This window comes from Eptatretus burgeri, chromosome 5 (genome assembly GCF_056783735.1).
Source record: "Eptatretus burgeri isolate ZD-2024b chromosome 5, Ebu_testis_v1, whole genome shotgun sequence".
NCBI classification, from domain to species: domain Eukaryota; kingdom Metazoa; phylum Chordata; class Myxini; order Myxiniformes; family Myxinidae; genus Eptatretus; species Eptatretus burgeri.
Window position 1 is genome coordinate 20,582,989 of NC_140965.1, and position 21,642 is coordinate 20,604,630.

Below are 21,642 nucleotides of genomic sequence, written 5' to 3' on the forward strand. Positions count from 1 at the left end.
CTTTAATATGGATAAAAACAAACACGACATAATGGCGACCGAAGCTCTCCGTGCTGAGGGCGACACGATGGGACCTCGCGCATGCGCACACTGTGGAATCTCGAATGACGTCACGGATTTTCACACGCACCGGGATGTTCTCTTTATAGTCCGGCGGATTATGAAAAAATTGTGATTTTTTTTTTGATAAAAGCATGAAACTTGGCATATAAGTTCGTTATGGCATACCAATGCATATCTGATATCGGGACATTTGTGATTTGACCTACTTCCGGTTTTATTCAAGATGGCCGCCAATTTGTCAGAAAAAATGTGAATAAGCTCTATCTTAACATATATAATCAATAATTTAGCGGTTTCTTGCTATGAAAGAATCATGAGTAATATAAGCATGCTTTCTGAGCAATATATACCAAATAAATACATAAAAACTAATATCTATATATATATATATACATTATGCACACAAATTCTTATTATTCTGACGTATTGTCATTCATTTGTTCTAAATGAGTTGATTAGATCGAACACTGAGTAATATCATAAGGTAATCGTACTTAAATAACATTAAAAGACATTTGAAGCAACTATAAATACATTTCTGCAACAATGATTTCTCCCTCCTTTCAAAATGGCCGCCAGCAGACAGCTTTTGGCGTGATGGATCTCCCAGATAAAAGGTGCGTATTTGAGCGATCAAATGAGTTTATAGTTAATAAAATGAATTGAATTTGTACATTAGTGACTAGTGACTATTAATATAAGGCAAACGGTTTAAATATTTGTATTAATATGCCCAGCAGAGAGATATTTCAATAATCAAGGTATTAAAGGGAGGTAATAAGATTTACCTCAGACTGAGGGACCAGTAATTATTTTGAAATGTTCAATTATAAAAATTTTTTTGATGAATGTAAGCCATTTAGGCTACACTGTAATTAATGTGTATGAACAAACAAACTCATGATGCCTTACTTTTTTAGTGGTGTGTGTTTGCCTTTACTGGGGAGTAAATGGTTATATATTTTCATTTACGGACTCGAAGAACCCCCCCGGGAGAGCTTGATAGTCGGACTCCAGCTACACCTACAAATTGGAATCAATGTTTCATCTGTCAGACAGTTACTGATGAACCACTAAAATGTCCAGCCGATTCCAAACGCAAAAACCTTGGGACAGGTTATGTGACATTCGCACAAAATGTTGAGAGGTTTCAAGATCTAAATAGTCTACCCGTCCAATTTGATATTCAAGGACTTGATGATGGCATTGGTATTGCTGATACACTTCTAAGTCACAGAGCAAGCTGGCTTGACTCCTGTCGTACAAAATTCAATTCAACACAGTTGAAGCTAGCAGAAAAGAGAAAGTCAGCATGTGATGATGAGTTGGCTATTGACCGAGCTAAAAAGTCTACACGTAAGTGTACTCTGGTAGGATGTGAAGCACCCGATGTTTGCTTCTTCTGTGATGAACATATACCTGGTGAAACATGACACGATGCATCTACATTTAAGCTTGATGCTCGTGTTCGAGAATGTGCACTAAAATTGCAAGACACCACATTGCTTGCCAAGCTCAGTCCTGGAGATTTAGTTGCACAATCTGCAAAATATCATGCAAAATGCCTTGTTGGACTTTACAATGCAGTGCGGGTTCTGGAAATGGATTCTCCAAAAGATTCAAGAACAAAAATGATTCATGGTATTGCTCTTGCAGACATTGTAAACTACATTGAAGAAACAAAATCAGAATCTGGGACAAGTTGTGTTTTTAAGATGTCTGACCAAGCTACACAATAATATGGAGTTGGCAAAGCCTAGAAGCGAACGTAGAATTATTCTTACATTCGCTTCTGACTTTACATAAAACTTGTTCACAACTATGCTTGCCAACTATACCGTGGTACGTGTAAGCGCCGCACAGCTGATGATTTTGACGCAATTTCCGGTTACTTCGGCCTGGATTCGGGATCAGCAATCAAATAATGTAAATCACGATTAAAAATATTTTTTGATGATGCAGGAGATATCATTATTAAAATTAACTTTGGGAAAAAAAGAATTGAATAAATAAATAAATAAACGATCACTTCTGGTCAAGAATAAAAGAAATTAAAAGTTCCAGAAAGAGTTTCAAAATCACTCCCGGTAATGTTAAATACTAAATAAACACTTCTTGTTGTGAAAAAAAATCACTTTCGGAAGTATAAAATTAACTTTGGGAAAAAAATAATTGAATAAATAAATAAACGCTTCCGGTCATGATCTCCCGGCATGCATCATTCCCCATGACAAAAACCGGAAACAAAAAAAAAAAACCAAAAGCAAAAGAAAAACGGAAGCAAAATGATCATAGCCAACGACACGGATTCACAATTGCGAGGGTATTGTGTTGTTTTTGTTGTTTGCTATTCTCTCATGTGCACGCGTTACGTAATATTCACAAGATAGAAATAACACCCAATCGTGTTTATACACCGCACAGCGTTTAACAACAACCAGAAGCAAAAGGTCATAGCTAACGACACGGAATCCAAATAGCCAGGAGTATTGTGTTGTTGTTGTTGTTGTTGTTGTTTCCTATTCTCTCACATGCACGTGTTAAGTATGAAGCTCACTGCATTCGCTATGAAGAGAGGCTGCAACAATATGGACTGTCAAACTCAAGTCGCATTCATTCCACGAAGTTAAAAGAGCGTATCCTGATCCAATTTCCTGAACTAGAAGACTTTAAAGAAGGACGAGATGTTTTACTGTCATTCAAACAAGAGGTTGCTCCAAACATACGGACAATGCATGAACAAACGTATGACAAAGACGCTCTAAGTCTCTCAATGGCTGCTAAAATTATCAGACAAGAAATATTCAGCCAATATACCAAGTTTGATGGAAGCTTTGACACAAACTGTCAAGAGGAGTCTGTACCACAATCTCTGGTGACCTTCGTGAACTCAATATTGTATGGGCCAACATTAGAATTACAAACAAACACAAGTCTCAGATTTCCCTCACTATAGCTCAGTTGATAAAATCCAATACAAGGCAGAGAAAGGGGGAATGTCAGACACAATTTCGCCAAGGAAGGCGTACGGAAACCCCATTATGTGTGTACTTAGGCCTCTCTGTGCATGCTCAGACACGCAAGAAACATTTAGTTGAGATGCTATTTAACCTGGGGATAAGTATTTCTTACGACAGGGTCCTCGCTATTTCTACCCAGTTAGCAAACAGTGTGTGCATAAGATTCCATGAAGAAAATGTTGTTTGTCCAACAAAACTCAGAGATGGCTTATTTACAACTTCTGCAATAGATAACATTGATCACAATCCTAGTTCTATAACAGCTAAGGCTTCCTTCCATGGTACAGGGATATCTATCTTTAAGCATGTAACATCTGAGAATAGAGGCTCTGCTCGAGCAAGATCGTTATTGATAAATGAGAATATTCCAGCATCCAAAGCAGTGCCTACAATACCCGACTTCTACATGACAATTGAGCAAGTTGCACTTTCAAAAGACGCTCCAGTTCCCACTATTAATGGTGGACAAGTACACGAGATACGTTACATAACAGAGGCTCTTGAAGACGAACACAACTGGCTCGATTTTGTAAATGAGACTGTTGGTGAGGATCAATTCACAGATGATATGGGTGATGTTTCATGGGCTGCTTACCATACCAAGAAGATCAGTGGAGATGTAGTGCAATCAGATCTGTTAGCATTGTTACCTCTTTTCAGCAATGAGGCTAAATCTGTTGTATTGATTCACCATGCCATGAACCTGATCAGGAATGCCACTCTTCGTGCAAATCGTGGGCAGATACCTGTCATTGCGGGCGACCAGCCACTCTATGCCATAGCAAAACAAATTCAGTGGGGCCTACCAAACAGCCATGGAGAAGATAAGTTTGTCATAATGTTAGGAAGTTTACACATAGAGATGGCTGCGTTCAAGCTACTTGGCCATGTACTTGAAAAGAGTGGCTGGACAAGTGCTTTGGTGGAAGCTAACATTACAACTACTGGGAAGGCTGATTCCTTCTTGAAAGTATCACACCTAACACGAACCAGGTATGCGCACCAAGTGACAGCATGTAGTCTTTATGCATTGCTCAAAAAGGCCTTTGTGGAGAAAGCAACATTCAACCAAGGTGTTCTTCAATTTGAAAATTGGATCAGACAAGCGTCCATGCAAAGTGCACAATTCAAGTTCTGGTATACTGTGCTCAATCTTCAACTTCTGGTATTTATCTTCATCAAAGCAATCCGCCTTGGTAGGTTCCAACTCTATGTTGATGCCATTGCAAGCATTGTTCCGTGGTTTTTTGCCTTGGATCATGTCAACTATGCCCGTTGGTTGTCGGTGCATTTGCGAGATATGTTAAAGTTATGGTCACTACATCCCATCACGGCAAGAGAATTTGACATAGGACACTTCGTCATCCACAAGACAAAACGGATATTTTCTGGAATTGCTCTAGATCAAGCACATGAGCAAAACAATGCCAGCGTGAAAGGTGATGGTGGTGCAGTAGGATTAACTGAAAACCCAAGTGCTCTACGGAGGTGGATGGTTGCTGGTCCAGAAGTTTCAAGACTGGTTGAAGAATTTGAGTCTTGTCTTCATATGGCACAATCAGATGAAGGTATAGAAGGGGTGCAGCATCATGATGTTACACAAAGCATACAAGGAACATTTGTACATGACATTTCATCTCTTACACAAGTCATTTGTGAAATGGGAAATCCATTCTTGGAAGAAACACAAGATCTCTTTAGTTTGGATACCAAGGAGTTTGCCAATCCAGGTATGATAAGAGTTGTTCAAGAGATGGAAACAATTGGCAAGAAACAAGCTGAGGTTTTCTACACAGAAAGACTCATCCAAAACAAAAAGCCAATCAGCGACAAGATTACAAAAAATAAATTTCAACTCTTTTGTGCCAAAGGAAAGAAGACTACATCAACATGAAGTGGAAAGATAGATTCCCTGAAAAGTGACTGTTCACTGTTCTCTAGACTGTATATAACTTGCCAAACGAGAAACAAAAATTTGGATGGATTTTTCATGCACGAAAAATAACCATCACCACCATTACTAAGTCTGAAAGGCAGCTTGCGCATCGGAAGCAAATCAGAATTGCTCTCTAAATGTCTTGAGCCACTTTCACACAGTGTGTTTGATGAGCAATGTGAAGTTGTAATACTGGATGGCGCTGCAGTGGTCAACTTCTTGAAACCAAATGATGCCAATACATTTCAAGACTATGCCACCAGTATCTTCCTCCCATATGTGAAACGGCAACTCAAAAACGCGGTCAGAGTTGATATCATCTGGGACTGTTATGTAGACGATAGCTTGAAAGCAACTGTCAGAGAAAATCGGGGAATAGGGATTCGCAAGAGAGTGAGCGCCAACACCAAAAAGCCTCAAAATTGGAATTGTTTCTTAAAGGTAGATGAAAACAAGAAAGAAGTATTTTACTTTCTAGCAACCTTCGTGCAAGATATCGAGGATGGTGGCAATGCAATCACAACATATGGCAGCAGTGTGATCACTAACAACAAAGACATTGACTGTTCTTCGCTTCAGCCTTGCACACACGAGGAGGCAGATACCCGCATCATGGTCCATCTGGCACATGCCAGCAGGAATGGTCACAAGAGAATTGTCATCAGAACAGTTGACACAGATGTTGTTGTCTTGGCACTTTCTCTCTTCCCAAGTCTCACCATTGACAAGTTATGGATATCTTTTGGAATGGGGAAAATTTTCAGATACATTGCTATCCATGACATCAGCCAACATCTTGGGCCAGACAAGTGTGTAGCACTTCCCTTCTTCCACGCCTTCACTGGGTGTGACACGGTGTCATCTTTCCTAGGTAAAGGAAAGAGGACTGCATGGGATGCATGGATGGATGATGATGATGTTACATCATTTATCAAGAAATTGACTTGTTCACCAGAGTCTGTCAATGAGGGTAATATCCATGTACTTGAAAGGCTTGTTATCCGTATGTATGACAAGACATGCAGATTTCTGAGAGTTGATGCCTGCAGGAAATACCTCTTCTCGTCAAAGGCAAAGACAATGGTCTATATTCCTCCAACATATGCAGCCCTTGTTCAGCATACCAAGAGAGCTGTATTTCAAGGCATACATGTGTGGGGTCAAACACTATCACAAGAGCCCTTGTTACTCAGTCCCCAAGAATATGGATGGCAAAGAGGCTCCAATGGGAAGTGGATACCTCTATGGACCACACTTCCTGCAGCTGAAGCATCTTGTCAAGAACTCTTGCGATGTGGCTGCAAGAAAAGATGTAAAAGACGATGTAAATGCAAGAGAAACAATCTTCCCTGCACTACTCTCTGTGCATGTGGGGGTGGACTGTGTTAAGGCAAGGAAAGAGTTTATGATGAACAGATGGAAAGTTAATTGTTGCACTTGGACAAAATAGACTAAATATTTGATAGGAATTTTACCTCTATACGAATTGATCTATAAAACAGTTTCTTGGATGTGATATATATATATATATATATATATATATATATATATATATATATATATATATATATATATATATATATATATATATATATATATATATATATATATATATATGCATAAAGCATGAATCTTAAACATGTGCTTCACATTAATTATATTGGCGTGTTCAGTAATGGTTATATATATATATATATATATATATATATATATATATATATATATATATATATATATATATATATATATATATATATATATATATATATATATATATATATATATATTGGACTCATGTGGTATCTCTAATGTCAGTATGTCATGGATAATAACCAGATAACGTAGCACCAGTAGTGGTGGATCTAAACACTGATATGGTCCTTTATATATGTTTACCACAATGGTAAATTAGCTTTAATATGTCCTAGACTTTACGAAGAAATAAAATTGCATTTGTTCTGACTTATTTGTTGAAAGCAATATCAGTGGGGGTTCCAGCATTTTGGTGCATAATATATAATCATGTGACTCTTTAATTGTGTTGTTGAGTATATAAAATTATACATTTATTATCTTTAGAAGGTGTTCAATAGTTTTCCCGTAATTATACACATATATATATAGTATAAGAGAAAATTAACAACACATGATAATTAAACCTCAAAGTGTAAACATTACAGTAATATTGCTTGTTTTGTAGTAAACATGACGCGCATGGACGCCATCTTGGATAAAACTGGAAGTAGGCAGAATTTTCAATGTCCCTATATCACAAATCATCAGTAACATATACAGTGATGTTATTGCCAAATTTGACGCTTTTATCACAAATATCACAATTCGCCCAAAAATTGTCATAATCCGCCGGACTAAAAATAGGGTGTTGACTTCAAATCATGATGCAAATGTCCCCTTTGGCATGGAAGTTCCTTAGGGTCATAGAAACAAATTTATCCAAAGACACACGTCATATCTGAAAATCCAAGATGGCCACCGTCGACCATTTTGGAAAACATGGCCCAGTCATAGCTCATGAACCGTTTGTCATAGAAACTATTATGATACATGTTTTCTAACTAACTTGAGGTCACTGAACTAATTTCCGGTGACAATTTTGCTTTCTGATTGATTTAAAGGTCAAATCATCGACAAAATACATAAATGTTACATTTTTTCTAAAATGTATGAGAAAAAAAAATTGTGAGAACGAGACATGACTTAACATGTCTACTATATGATGGTTAGGTCAGACCCAACTCAGAAATGGTTTTGTCATGTTGAATTTAACTACACATGAGTTAGTCACATAATGTATCTGTTATGTGACCTTTAATTTTTACTTTCAGATTCAAAGTGACTTATCCAAATGAGTTCCGATAACTGTGAAAGCACGCCTGCCACGATGGACTGGAGCCTATGTTTTATATGTCAATCAGACGAGACTCATAATCCAACTTCGGATCCCTCATCATCTGTTAAATTGAGAAACAATCCTGAAAGACTTTCAGCCACTTCCAGACAGGTTGTGAACAATATCCAGGAACTCAATGAATTAGGTGAGCTGCCTGATTTTGTATTCGTAGAGAATACTGGTGACAGTGATACTCAGAATATAGTGCAGCTGATGATGTCTAATCATGTAGTGTGGCACAAAGCTTGCAGGAATGCTGTCGACAATCAGAAAGTGCAGAGAGCCAGGAATAGGCATCAACGACAAGCGTCATTTAGCCCGGTAAAAACTCGTGCAGCCAGGTCAGTCACACAGACATCAGCCTCTACATCTTTGAGCGAACCAGTTGACACTCCGTGTCTCTTTTGTGATGAAGTGGGCAACAAGAAAGAGCTCAGAAAAGCTGCTACACTTGGCTTGGATGAAAAAAAATCAATGACTGTGCTCAGCTGTTGGGCGACAAACGCCTGTTGTCTAAACTGTCTGCTGGTGACTTGATCGCTATCAATGCTACTCTCATGCCCTAACCCCACCCTGGAAACGATCAATACTCACACATCTGTGCTCCAGAGATTCGTCTTGCTGCTATATGGTGTAACTAAGGAGAACATGACAACTGTGGATGCTGCTCGGCATTCCCTCTTCCTCCACCAAGGAAGAGACTTCGAGCACATGCCTCCAAGCAGCGATGCTCTGCATCAGCACCTTCTCAGAGTTGCATATCAGGTAATTAAATAAACATCATTGTGAACATTAATCGTGCTCGAGATTGCTGAGTTCATTTTTATTTCTTGAATCGCACACATTTTATTAGCTATCTATACATTCTATCTAATCAGTAATTTATCTTGTCACTTCAGAGTGGACACGTGTGGGGTAATACGCTCGTGAAAGCACCAGCTCCAGTATCTCCAACAAAGTGGGGATGGCAGCAAGAAACACCACACTCTGCACCAACTCCAGTCTACACAACTCCCACCATTTCGCGGGACTTGCCAGAGCTTGCCATTTGCAAGTGTAAGACTGAATGTAAAGCTCCTTGCAAGTGCTGTGTGCAGAGACATAGTCCAAGAGCATTAGGGTTTAACCTGGACATTTTTGGTAACAGGCTGATTTTTTCAGGAAAGGTCCAGGAATGTGTGTGAAATAACATACTAAAAGTCCTCATGAATCCTCCTTGAGCGTTTTCCGCAATCCAAAATGGCGTCCAAAATGGCCGCCATTTCCTGTTTTTCTCATAACTTTGCAAGTAGGTTTACCTATAACACATTTTAAATGTCTACACATATGTTTTGAAGTATAAGGAACTCAATACAATACATATCAGAAGATTTTGAAACACACAAAAACGAATAAAACCGCTTAAGCTCTTTCACAAATCCAAAATGGCGTCTGAAATTGCTGCCGTTTCTGGTTTTACACCAAGGTACTTCAACACGCACTTTAAATGTCAATATATGTTTTGCGACTCAATGAAATGAATCATATACTTATTGGGAATTTTTCAAAAACACGCATTTACCAATAAAAACACTTGAGCTCATCCTGAAATTCAAAATGGCGCCCGAAATGCCCCTTTTCCTGTTGTTGTTTTCTCATAACTCTGCAACTAAGTAACCCAATAAAGCACACTAAAATGTCTTTATATATGTTATGGGAGTCAAGGAATCTAGATAAATTCTTATTCGCAGATTTGAAACACGCATATCTATACCAATAAAACTACTTGAACTAGTCCCAAAATCCAAAATGGCGCCAAAGATGGTTGCAATTTCCTGTTTTTCTCATGACCCTGTGACTAAGTTACCTCAATATGCACTTTAAATCTCTAAATATATTATGTCTTGAGAAATAAGGAACTCATTCAGATACTTTGAAGTACAAAGGAAACAATAAAACCGCTGAAGTTCTTTCTGAAATTCAAATGGTGCTCAAAATGTCCGCCACTTATCAACACACTGCTGTTTTAGCCTGTTTCAAGAGGCAAAGACATTCAAAACAAGATCATGCTAGAGATTCAAACCTCAAAAGTTTCAGATGAATCTTTACCTTACGCATGCACACACCTAGTTGCATCAGTCATTGTCTTCATCGTCGGATGCTGTATCTTCAATGTTGATGTCCTCTGAAGTTGGGGTAATATCATCGTCGGCATCTATAAGAGTTGGTGCTGTATTGTTGCAATTGAGACCACTGCATTTACTGCACATTGAGGTACAAAAGAGCCCAAGTTTCTTGCAGCTACATGTCATGCTTCTGCAACCATCTGGTTTACACCCACATGCCACCATGTTCAGCAAAGTGTCGGGTGCAACAGCAATGTCTGTTTCTACCGGGGTAAGAGTCCCGTCCTGAAATCGCCAGCCCCATTCTGTTGGAGATAAGGAGTTACCCATCCATTCCTGGACGGTAAGATAGGCGCGATATGAATGTTGCTTTGCTGCAGCACTAGTTGGAGGTAGACTTTCTAGCTGAAAGGATGAACTCAGGGAACTGCGACCGATTGCCCGTTTGTATGCGATGTGACGGTAGTCATCAAGAGATTCAAAACTGCTGGCTCCATAAAGCTTAAGAATGAAGCCTTCCCCAGCTTTTTCCACCTCGTCATGGGTGCTTCCACTGTTTGTGAAGGTATCCAGCAAGTCGTAGTCCCGCTTCTTGTGCACCATGTTGAAAGCTTTACGCTTGCCCTGACGATAGATCGCAGAGACCGTGTCACATCCCGTCACAGCATGAAGAAACATCAAGTGATTTTTTGTGTCTCCTATGGCATGCTGAATCTCATGAATGTTGAAGACCGTGACATGATTACTGCGGCATAGCATGTACACATCTGTGGAAGAGGTTGCCCGAGCAACTAGCATTACCAGTAAGTCTGTGTCCGTACCAACGACAGCAACTGGCACATGTTCTGACTCTGCCAGTGCTAGTGCTGTGGAGACAATCAGGGTGTCGGCGTCTGCTTCTGCCTGGACTTTTGGAAGAACTCAAGAGGTCTTATTGGTACTTGCGTGCTTCAGCATCTCTTAAGATGTATTCTAATGAGTTCCTCATACTTCAAAACATATATGTAGACATTTAAAGTGTGTTTTGGGGAAACCTGCTTGCAAAGTTATGAGAAAAACAGAAGAGGCGGCCATTTTGGACGCCATCTTGGATTGCGGAAAACGCTCAAGGAGGATTTATGAGGACTTTTAGTATGTTATTCTAGACATATTCCTGGACCTATCCTGAAAAAATCAGCTTGTTACCAAAAATGTCCAGGTTAGGGCCTATTTTGACCTAATGCTCTTGGACTAACAGCGCTGTATGCTTCTCTGCAGATGTCAAGGTTCGTGCGCTCACACTGGCAGGATGTACCAGGACAAGAGAGGAGAAGAGGAAGAACTTGTGTAATTACGACATTGTGCGATGGATAATCTAATTACCTCAAATTTTCTGTATGTGAAAACAATAAAATTTGTTACAATTTGTATTCTTTTTTGGATTTCACCTTTAAATGCATCTGAAATGCATAGCTGATGCCGGAAATGAATTCAGCGACCTCAATTTAGCTAGAAAACATGTGTCATTATAGTTTCTATGACAAACGGTTCATGAGCTATGACTGGGCCATGTTTTCCAAAATGGTCGACGGCGGCCATCTTGGATTTTGAGATATGACGTGTTTCTTTGGATAAATTTGTTTCTATGACCCTAAGGAACTTCCATGCCAAAGGGGACCTTTGCATTACGATTTGAAGTCAAATGTCACTTAACATGTATACTTTGGCAATACAAGGATTGAGGAGGAATGCTGCCATTCACATCTGTAAACCGGATAAAGGCACCGGAGTGGTAATCATGAATAAGATGAACTTGCCAAGATAAGATAAACAACATGAACTTGCCAAGTGGTTGGGAGAGGTACTGCAACCAGTATTGGATTCACTTTCTCATTTCGTGGTTAAGGATTCCTTCACATTTGCAGAATCAATTAGAGCTAAAACACCGACAAGTGAGGACAACATCATGGCATCCTTTGATATTAAAAGCTTGTTCACGAATGTCCCATTGACAGAGACGATTGAGATATGCGCACATTTACTGTATCACACCGACATGGAACAACCGATGATCTCGGAACACGTCTTCGTGGAATTCATGAACACAGCAACAAGGGAGGTGGAATTCAGTTTTAACAACATGATGTATGTTCAAACGGACGGTGTGGCCATGGGTTCTCCATTAGGCCCAGCTCTTGCAAATATCTTTGTCGGCCATCATGAAATGCAGAAACTGACTGGTCGGCAAGGGGTCGATTCCCCCATCGTATACTATCGGAATGTTGATGACATTTTGGCTTTTTTGAGTCTCGGACGGCATGTGACAATTTCCAGGCATGGCTCAACACTCTCCATCCAGCGCTGAAGTTTACCACGGAGCTATAATCGTCAAGCATGTTACCGTTTTTGGACGTGTTAGTTGATAGATCCAACCTTGGTTTCACAACATCCATCTACCGGAAGCCGACTTTCACAGGGCAGTGAACTCGGTGGGACTCCTACAGCTCCACGAGATACAAAATTGCCTTGATCAATATCCTGGTTAACAGAGCACAGAGGATTTGTTCACCTTGTAATCTTCCTGCTGAAATTGACAAAATCATGAATATACTCGTTGAGAATGGTTATCCTGAGCATATAATTAATAGTTACATACACAAGTTTCTAAACACGACAAGAGATCGGAAGATTGGTCCGGACAAATGTCCAGTCTATATCAGGATGCCCTGAAAAGGGCAATCATCACGAAGATTTGAAGTACAAATAATCATATTGTGTCCAACACGTTTCTGGCTGTGCAACCCCGAGTAATCTTTACCTCTCGCCGTTTGCTGACAGTCAACAAGGATGTGCTACCCACCTCACAAACCAGCAATGTTATTTATGAGTTTGTGCCGATGTGAAGCTCGGTACGTGGGCCGCACAACACTAAGATTGGCTGATCGGATCAAACAACACGTCCCCTTAGCGATTCAAAGAAAGATTGTGAGGGTTAGAACACAACCAGTGTGAGCACGTAGAAATATCCAGCAACCACCGGCCACTGTATCTGCTTCATCTGCCATTGCACAGCATTTGGCTGCCAACCCTATCTGTGCAGACCAGTACAATGCAGATATGTTCAGGATATTGAGCTGAGGTCGGAGCTCGTTTCATTTACGTATGTTGGAAGCAACCTTCATCCTTACCACTGATCCAATACTATGTCGTCAAAAGGAATTTGTACGATCTCTGTGTCTCTTTCAGCATGGAAAGACCAAGGGAAGAACGGTAACAAATGGTGAATGAACCTTTAGGGAGGCCCTTTTCCCTCTCTCCAGGATGTGGTTGCAAACGTCAGTCATCGGCGAACTCTGCTCCAGCCAATGGGAGCTCGAGGTGAAGATGATGAGCCGACCAATGGGCGTTCGGATTGACCGTGACGTCATTACGGCTGAACCAATCAGCGTCTACCTTATTGAGACCTGCGTATGAAACACACACCTTCCATTCCTCCTTCACTTGCTGTAATTTTTTACACTGAGGAGTGCAGCACGAAAAGCTTCGGTCACTATTATGTCGTGTTTATTTGTTTCCATATTAAAGTTCTGTAGTACCAAACATCTGTGTGTGTGTATATATATATATATATATATATATATATATATATATATACATATATATATATATATATATATATATATATATATATATATATATATATATATATATATATGTCTATATACAGGGTGACCCCAAAAAATGTACTCACTCTTTAAATGATAATAAATGCGTTGTTTATTGACTTAGAAACAAGATTAATGGTTAAATGGATAAATGCATGTTTACAAATGTTCAAACTGATGACCATCACGTTCCAAACACAGCCGATAACGTGGACCAATGGATTCAACAGCATTACGAATCATTTCATTTGGAACTGCAAGACATTGTCTTTCAATTTCTTCTTTCAGCTCATCGACTGTTGCTGGTTTTGAGCCGTAAACCTTATCTTTGAGATATCCCCATAAAAAGAAGTCCATTGGAGTGAGGTCTGGGGAACGCACAGGGAATTCAACACTACCTCTTTGCTCAATCCATCTGTTCAGAAAAGTTGCTTCGAGATAGGCCCTTACATCACGGTGGTAGTGGGGAGGTGCTCCATCTTGCTGAAAGTAAATCTCTTCGTCACCAAATATCTCTTCGACACGTGGACCGACGGGTTCCTGCAGCAAGTTTAAGTAAACATCCCCAGTGACAGTTTGGTCAAAAAAGAATGGCCATAGGATGCCCAATGCTGATATCCCACACCACACAGTAACCCCTGGTAAGTTTAAATGGTGTTCCATAGTAACATGCGGATTTTCAGGAGTCCAGTACGTGCAATTGTGTCAGTTAATTGAGCCATTTAACTTGAAGCTGGCCTCATCGCTCCAAGCAATTTTGGATGGAAATGCTGCATCTTCTTCACATTTGCCCAGGTACCACTCACAAAATTCAGCTCTCCGGTCAGGATCGTCTTCATTTAGAGCGTGCATTAATTTTGGAATGTAACTTTTCCAATTAATTCGCTTCAAAATGCGATGGAAATGTGATTACTTCGTAATCCTCGGCTGTGAAATGGTCACCACAAATGACAAGTCTATCCAAAGGGTCCTCTTCACCCGTTTTCTTTGGGGGAAAATTCTCCCGTTTTGTTTGTACAAATCTTATCCACTGCCAGCGAATGTTTGATTCCTTCGGGAATCTGTGGGAGCGATTACCCGTTTTCCAGCCATTTTCGCAAAACATGACGACACACGTATGAGGCATGATGTACAAATATCCAAATAACTTTGTTCTACAATAATTCAAAATAAAAAAGGATAATATAGACAGTTGCAAGCTCAAAAAAGCGAAAGAACGGCCCACTGAAGTGGACACTTCTTCAATGAGCGAGTGAGCGTCCGCTTTGTTTTGGAGAACGTGACGTCAACATCCATATATGGCACACGGCTGTTTTTTTTTCCAACAGCCTTGAGAAATAACAACTTCGGAGTTAAATTTCATTAATTTTCCCCAATAGTTAGGCAACCACAATAGTTTGCATCAAACCATTTAATGCACATATAATCATATTGATAAATTTTCAGAACATGTTTGGTGATGGGTCACAACCTGCTCTTTAAGTCTTTGACTTGCAATATCATTGAGAGTTGAGGCCTTCCTTCCTGTTCACGGAAGTGTTCTTTTGTTTTATCAAAAAAATGGCTTGCATGTAAACTTACTATTTTTTTTTTACTGTTTTGAGGTAGGTGGAAAAGCTGCTGCGACAACGTAAACCATCTTGCTATCACCACGAATCAATCGATCTGTCCTTTCCAATTTGCTCTTCCACTTCTTGGTGATATTTATCAGTACTTTCGAGTACTTTAAATGGCAGGTTTGATTCGATTTGGATTGTTTTCATTCATATAAGGTGTCATTACCAAATTAAAACCGTAATAAAACATAGATAAACAAGTGCAGGTGCATTCAAAGTACACCGCCCCCATGCCAAATAAATAAATAACAAATCCTCCAGCACATGGAGACAGAATTGGGAGGAGGCGGTGTAAAATAATTGATTTCATTGCATCATTAAAATAAATAAATAATAATCGTAAAATAATTAATTTCTTCATCAATTGGTTAATAGCATAGATAGAACCACCACTGTTTCATTCAAATCTGTAACTTTTTGACAATTATTGAGTAATTAATCGAAAATGAATATATAATTAATTAACCAATAAATCAAAATACCTTTTCTCGCCAAATCACTTGTTCACTGTCATGTCCAAATATCAGCTTCCTTGCTCTAAAGGTGCCTGAGATATTTCTCAGATGAGAAATAAAATAAATAAGTAACTTATAAATTGATAATAATATCGTAATTAATTTATTAATCAAAAAAATAATCAATACTTTTTGCCAAAGCACATCTTCACTTGTGTCCCCAAATTTCAGCTTCCTAGCTCAAAGGATGGCTGAGATATTGGCCGCACAAACAAACAAACAAACAAACAAACAAACAAACGGAGTAAAAACCGAGTCCTCCCTTCCTTCCACACCAGGCGATGACATCATACATCGTCTGGATATGGTAGTGGGAAAGAGTGGTGCGGTGTACAATAGGATCCATAATACCGTCTTATGACACAGACCGACAGAGCTACATGTTGAGTACAGTGCAGTCTCCTATCCTATTCCATTGGCTGGAGGGCAGTATCCTGTTTCATTAATGTTTATTATCCTCGTCGAAGGAGAGTCCGTTTGTTGGGTCCGTTTGTTTGTTTGTTTGTCCGCACAGAACTCTCGTGTTTTTCTCCGCAACCGCTTGTCGGATTGAGACAAAATTTTCACCATTGGTGGGACGACTACTGCAGAATGTTTAAATAATTCTGATATCATAGGTCACATGGTGTGGCAGCCATGTTGGAAAAATACAAAAACGTTGGATATGTGTATGTCTGAAACCGCACCACAGAAAGAATTGAAACTTGGCACAAAGCAAGTACTCATGGGGAATGAGCGATTTTTTTTATGACGTCATAGGTGCCTTCATTATGATGTCATAATTGCGTATGCAGAACACTACATCTGATCAGTATGAAAAATTGAGGGTCATCTTGGGATAAAATGGTCCACAAATTTTTTTGATGATGTCATCCATCGGTTATGTGATTTGGCAGCCATACATATATATTTTTTAAACCTTCAAAAATCTTCTTCTCTGAAATGGCTGAACCGGTCATCACTGCCAGCAGTCATAAAGTGGCAGTTCTAATTATGTCTCTTATTAATTACGTAACACACCAGTACACAAATGTTATACAAAATACATCACATAAAACTACACAAACACCACACAAAATAAGTCCTGGCAAGGGTCTGCAATCTCTGATTGTTCTTTTTTTGTTACCGTTTGAATTTGGAAGGATAAGACATTAGATATCGTTTATGTTGTTGTTTCATATGTAGCCTGTGCCTACTGGTTGAATCATTTTCTGGGGGCATGGCTGTGCCGCTGATGCAGTGCCCCTGTTTCCCACAAGCTTGAACTCATTTTGCCGACCTCGGAAGAAAGACCAAGAAAGCCTGTAGTGAATATAATGCCGAGCACATGAAGTGACTCGTCCTTCACGTCCTGGCCATGTCAGTTTGATTGACCTCTACTCGTTTGGTGCTTTACGATCGTTGAGATGAATCTATTCTTAGACTGTAATGGTAAGTCAACATTCGAGATGAGTTTTGAGCAGCTGCAAGACCACCTCGTCAATAAATGACTATCTCGGTATTCTGGAATATTTTGTTACTGACAACCTCTCGAAAAACGTTTTTACCACGTTTGGTAAAAACAAAAACAAAAACAAAACATGTTTTCGATTCCCACCAACCAATTTTTCATCACCTCCAACTTGCCATGTATGCAATATGGTGGAGGAGGTGGAGGTAGGGGAGCATTTAGGAGCAAATGACCATAACATTGTGTGTGCAAAGATTCTGTTAAGGGTTAGAGTTCAGGATAGGAGGGTAAGGCTATTAGATTTCAGGAAGGCAAACATTGAGTGTATGAAGAGAGAATTGGGTGAAGTAGATTCGGAGACTCTAACAACAGGACAATCAGCATCAGAGAAATGGGAAACCTTCAAGGAGCAAATGTGTAGAGTGCAGAGTAAGTACATTCCAATGAGGTGTAAAACTAGAAGCAGAAAGAGCCCAGGGTGGTTGAGTAGTGAGATAAGGAACGCTATTAAGGAGAAGCAAAATGCATTTATTAGGTATAAAATAACAGGACTGGAGTTAGATTGATATCACTATCGGAGTAAACAGAGGCAAGTTAAGAAAATAACTCGGCAAGCCAAAAGAGAGTATGAGAGGGACATGGCTAAGGATATTAAACATAATAGCAAGGCTTTCTTTAAGTATATCAGGGGAAAAGAACAGGTTAGGACCAGTGTGGGCTCATTAAGGAATATCATCGGGAGAGTGGTTAGTGATGAAAGTGAGATGACAGGCTTATTAAACAGGTATTTTGCTTCAACTTTTGCACAAGAACAGTCAGGAAAATTACCAATAGCTGAGAATATCTATCGAGGAGGTGAAGAAGGGCTTTACAGAAGATCCAGGTTGGAGTGGAGGTAGTAAAGGAACAGCTAGGTAATCTAAGAGTAGATAAGGCTCTGGGTCCAGATAATATGCACCCGAGAGTATTGATGGAGGTGGCTGAGCAGGTAAGTGAGATGTTAACGGAGATTTTCAATAGCTCACTGGAGTCAGGACAGGTACCGGAGGATTGGAGAATAGCAAGTGTAATACCATTATTTGAGAAAGGATCCAGAGAAGAATTGGGAAACTATAGACATGTTAGTTTGACTTCAGTTGTGGGGAAGGTGTTGGAGACATTAATTAAGGACCAGATGAGGAACCATTTCAACAAATACAAACTAATTAAAGGTAGTCAGCATGGGTTTACCAAAGGTAGTTCCTGTTTTACAAATCTTTTAGAGTTCGATGAAGCAGTGTCTGATGGGGTGGATGAGGGAAAGGCAGTGGACATAGTATATCTGGACTTTAAGAAGGCATTTGATGAGGTACCACATCGGAGGTTGTCAGCCAAAGTGAGGGCTTGTGGAGTGGCTGGTCAGGTAGCTTATTGGATTGCAAACTGGTTTCGTGGTAGGAAGCAAACAGTGGCTGTGAGTGGGAGGATGTCTTGCTGGGAGGATGTAAGTAGTGGGGTACCTCCGGGATCAGTACTCGGACCATTACTATTCATTATTTACATCAACGATTTGAATAATGGGGTAAAGAGGAAGCTTTCCACATTTACAGATGACACAAAGCTTGGAGGTGAGGTGGATAGCAGACGGGGTGGTGATCAGATACAGGAAAGTATTGATACTTGCATGGATTGGGCAAAAGACTGGCAGATGGAATTTGACCTGAGCAAGTGTAAGGTGTTGGGATGGGAAAGAACAATGAAAATAGAGATTTCAGGATGCAAGGGGTAATTTTGGAGTGTGTCACACAGGAGAAGGATCTGGGTGTGGTAATAGATATGGAAGTAAGCAGTCAGCACAGTGCCAGGCAGCTATAAGTAAAGCAAATAGGGTTTTAGGCTGTGTTCAGAGGGGGATCAATTATAAATCAAAAGAGGTGGTGTTAACATTGTACAGGAATTTAGTGAGGGCCACATCTAGAATATTGTGTGCCGTTTTGGTCACCACAGTTCCGGAAGGACATAGATGCCATGGAGAGGGTTCAGCGTCGGGTTACTCAATTGATTCCGGGCCTATCTAGACTCAGCTATGAGGAGCGGCTGAAGGAGACAGGGCTTTATACACTCGAAAGGAGGGGGTTACGAGGAGATATGATAGAGATGTTTAAGATAATGAAGGGTCCAGACAAAATAAGTGCAGAAGAATTATTCAACAGAGTAGAGTGTGACAGGACCAGGAGTCATAGCCTGAGAGTAAAGAAGAGGAGAGTTAAGATAGTAGTAAGGTAGGGGACTTTTACTAAGAGAGTAGTTAATGCATGGAACGGTCTCCCTGGAAAGGTAGTGGTCGTAGAAACAGTCGATAAGTTTCAATTGGAATTAGATAGGTACATGGAAGTTATGGAGATAGAGGGGTATGGGGATGTTAATAGGACTTTTGGGTAGTTTGAGCATTGATGGGTGATTGTGTGCATGTGTACGGAGTGCTGTTGGTGGAGGTATTGTCAAGGGGTGTTGTGTGGTTGATGTTATGTGTGTGTTTTTTTATTACCAAGGACTGTCTTCACCCATGCTCCCTCCCCTGGAAAGAAAGAAAATACAAAAACTACAGAAGAAAAAAAGCACTTGATAATAAAAAAAAGATTTTGCATTTTTCTTGTTTTGATCTGGTGTTAATCAATTGGTGTGGTGTTGATGTGGTGCAGGCATGATGGGCCAAATGGCCTCCATCTGCATCTGATTTCCTTGTGTGTTTCATGAGATCTTGGAGTTAACAATGTACAGGAGGTTAGTGAGATACACCAGACATCTATTCCGTAATATTGTAATCAGTTTTGATATTCAATCACCTTGAATGATCATTCTCCCTTCAAATATCTTTCTGGGCATGATGGAAGCATGGACCAATTAAATTCGATGCTAAACTCATCCAACGACTTGTTGGACGAGCAAAGCCACAACTCATAAGAACCCTCACCCTTAAACTGTCAAGCAGTGAAGTTGTGGACATTAAAGAGACAACGGTGCCTCTGAAAAATATGCCATTGTGTACTTGTACCCTGACCAATTTCCTAGTTTGCAGCTGTTAAAGATATAGATGTTCAATATGATTCAGTTGATGGTAATAACGTGGTTGTCCTCGAATTAATTGAGACAATAACTTTAATGGGGTGTGGATACAGTAAAGGCATAGTTGGCCAAATGGTCTCATTTTGTGTTTAAGTTGACAATATGAGCGGCTCTTCAGGCCTCAACGACTTAGATCATGACATTCGATGCCACCGAGTCACACACTCTCACTCCACAAGAATTTGTAATCAAACTAAGAAACCTTTCTGAACAGCCACTGCAAGAGGTGCAGTCCCTGGAACTCCTTGGCCTCACAATTTGCCACAACCTTTCATGGGAGGATCATATACCAACAAGGCAGCATCAAAGGCCAGTTGCCATCTGGGTATTCTCTGTATAGCCGAGGCATTCCTGAGCTGCACCGAGCTCATATACTCTATGGAGTATTGCTCCCCACTCTGGGCTGGTGCTCCTGCTTCCAACCTTGCTCCTCTTGAGGTGGTTGAAAAGAAGGTCATTGGAACCATTGGAATCTCAAGACAAAAGGAGGATTCCCAAGGGTTGTCATTCTCCCACCAGTGGAAACCTGGTGGGCTCTCAACTTTACACAAAGTTACACCCGGCATATGCTCCTCCTGCCTTCTTCTTCCTCTGACCTCCCCTATCCACCCAGGGTCACACGCATTCCTCAAAACACTGTCTGCTCAAACTCTCAAAGTCCAGGCTGGTCACCCACTTGAATTCATTCATTCGTCCGCTCTTATCTTAATTGTGGAATCGTCTCTATGCCCATTTTATCCTCTTCACTTCAGTTTTTCAAATGTGCTGCTTATCACTACCTCATATGCTTACCCATACACATATACAATTTATTCTACAAACATTGGGTTCCTTAACATGTTGTTGCTCTTGGTCCTTCTCCCTTAAAACACCTTTCTTTACTTTACAGTTACTCGTTTTTGTATAATTCCTCCTTTCGCCCTTGTGTATGTCCATCCCCCCAAAACCCTTTGGCAGTTTGTAAACCTACTGCCCTTTCTCATTAAGTTTCTCCATGACGTACATAAAGAAAAATAAGATTGACAAAAAAATTTGGATCTTCTGGGAATTATGTGTTAACTCATCCTCAAATTGTTTATAGAGTAAAAGCTGTGTCTCATACCGTTTCCTCTCACTGTTTGCATTTAATTACCTGTATGATCAACAATAATTTTACTCAAATAGAGACAATCCTTTTTACCTCCACACCAAAGGTGGATAGCAGTTATGTTTCCCCCCATGTCTGTGTCTGTCTGTCTATTTGACTGTCAGCAGGATATCTCAAAAAGTTGTGGACG

General features: G+C 40.0%; 1 protein-coding gene across 2 annotated transcripts; it reads left to right on the forward strand.

Annotated features, from left to right (window-relative positions):
- The first annotated feature begins 6 nt into the window (after positions 1-6).
- Positions 7-11,432, forward strand: LOC147025994 (uncharacterized). Of its 2 annotated transcripts, XR_015058079.1 has the most exons (4): positions 7-680; positions 7,866-8,695; positions 8,830-8,986; positions 11,293-11,432. XR_015058079.1 is itself a non-coding variant. In XM_085880975.1 (3 exons), exons 1-3 carry the CDS (start codon positions 8,477-8,479, stop codon positions 11,391-11,393), a joined length of 477 nt encoding a protein of 158 aa, XP_085737101.1. In that variant the 5' UTR covers positions 6,955-8,476; the 3' UTR covers positions 11,394-11,432. The 2 variants fall into 2 exon arrangements, 1 of the variants encoding a protein (XP_085737101.1); XM_085880975.1 differs by lacking the exon at positions 7-680 and having other exon boundaries at positions 6,955-8,695.
- The last annotated feature ends 10,210 nt before the right edge of the window (positions 11,433-21,642 follow it).

Excerpts from the sequence above, each read along its gene's own strand:
- LOC147025994 (XM_085880975.1), top strand. The coding sequence starts at position 8,477 with ATGCTACTCTCATGCCCTAACCCCACCCTGGAAACGATCAATACTCAC. Across the intron at positions 8,696-8,829 it reads TTCTCAGAGTTGCATATCAG|AGTGGACACGTGTGGGGTAA; the intron begins GTAATTAAATAA and ends TTGTCACTTCAG. Across the intron at positions 8,987-11,292 it reads AGAGCTTGCCATTTGCAAGT|ATGTCAAGGTTCGTGCGCTC; the intron begins GTAAGACTGAAT and ends GCTTCTCTGCAG.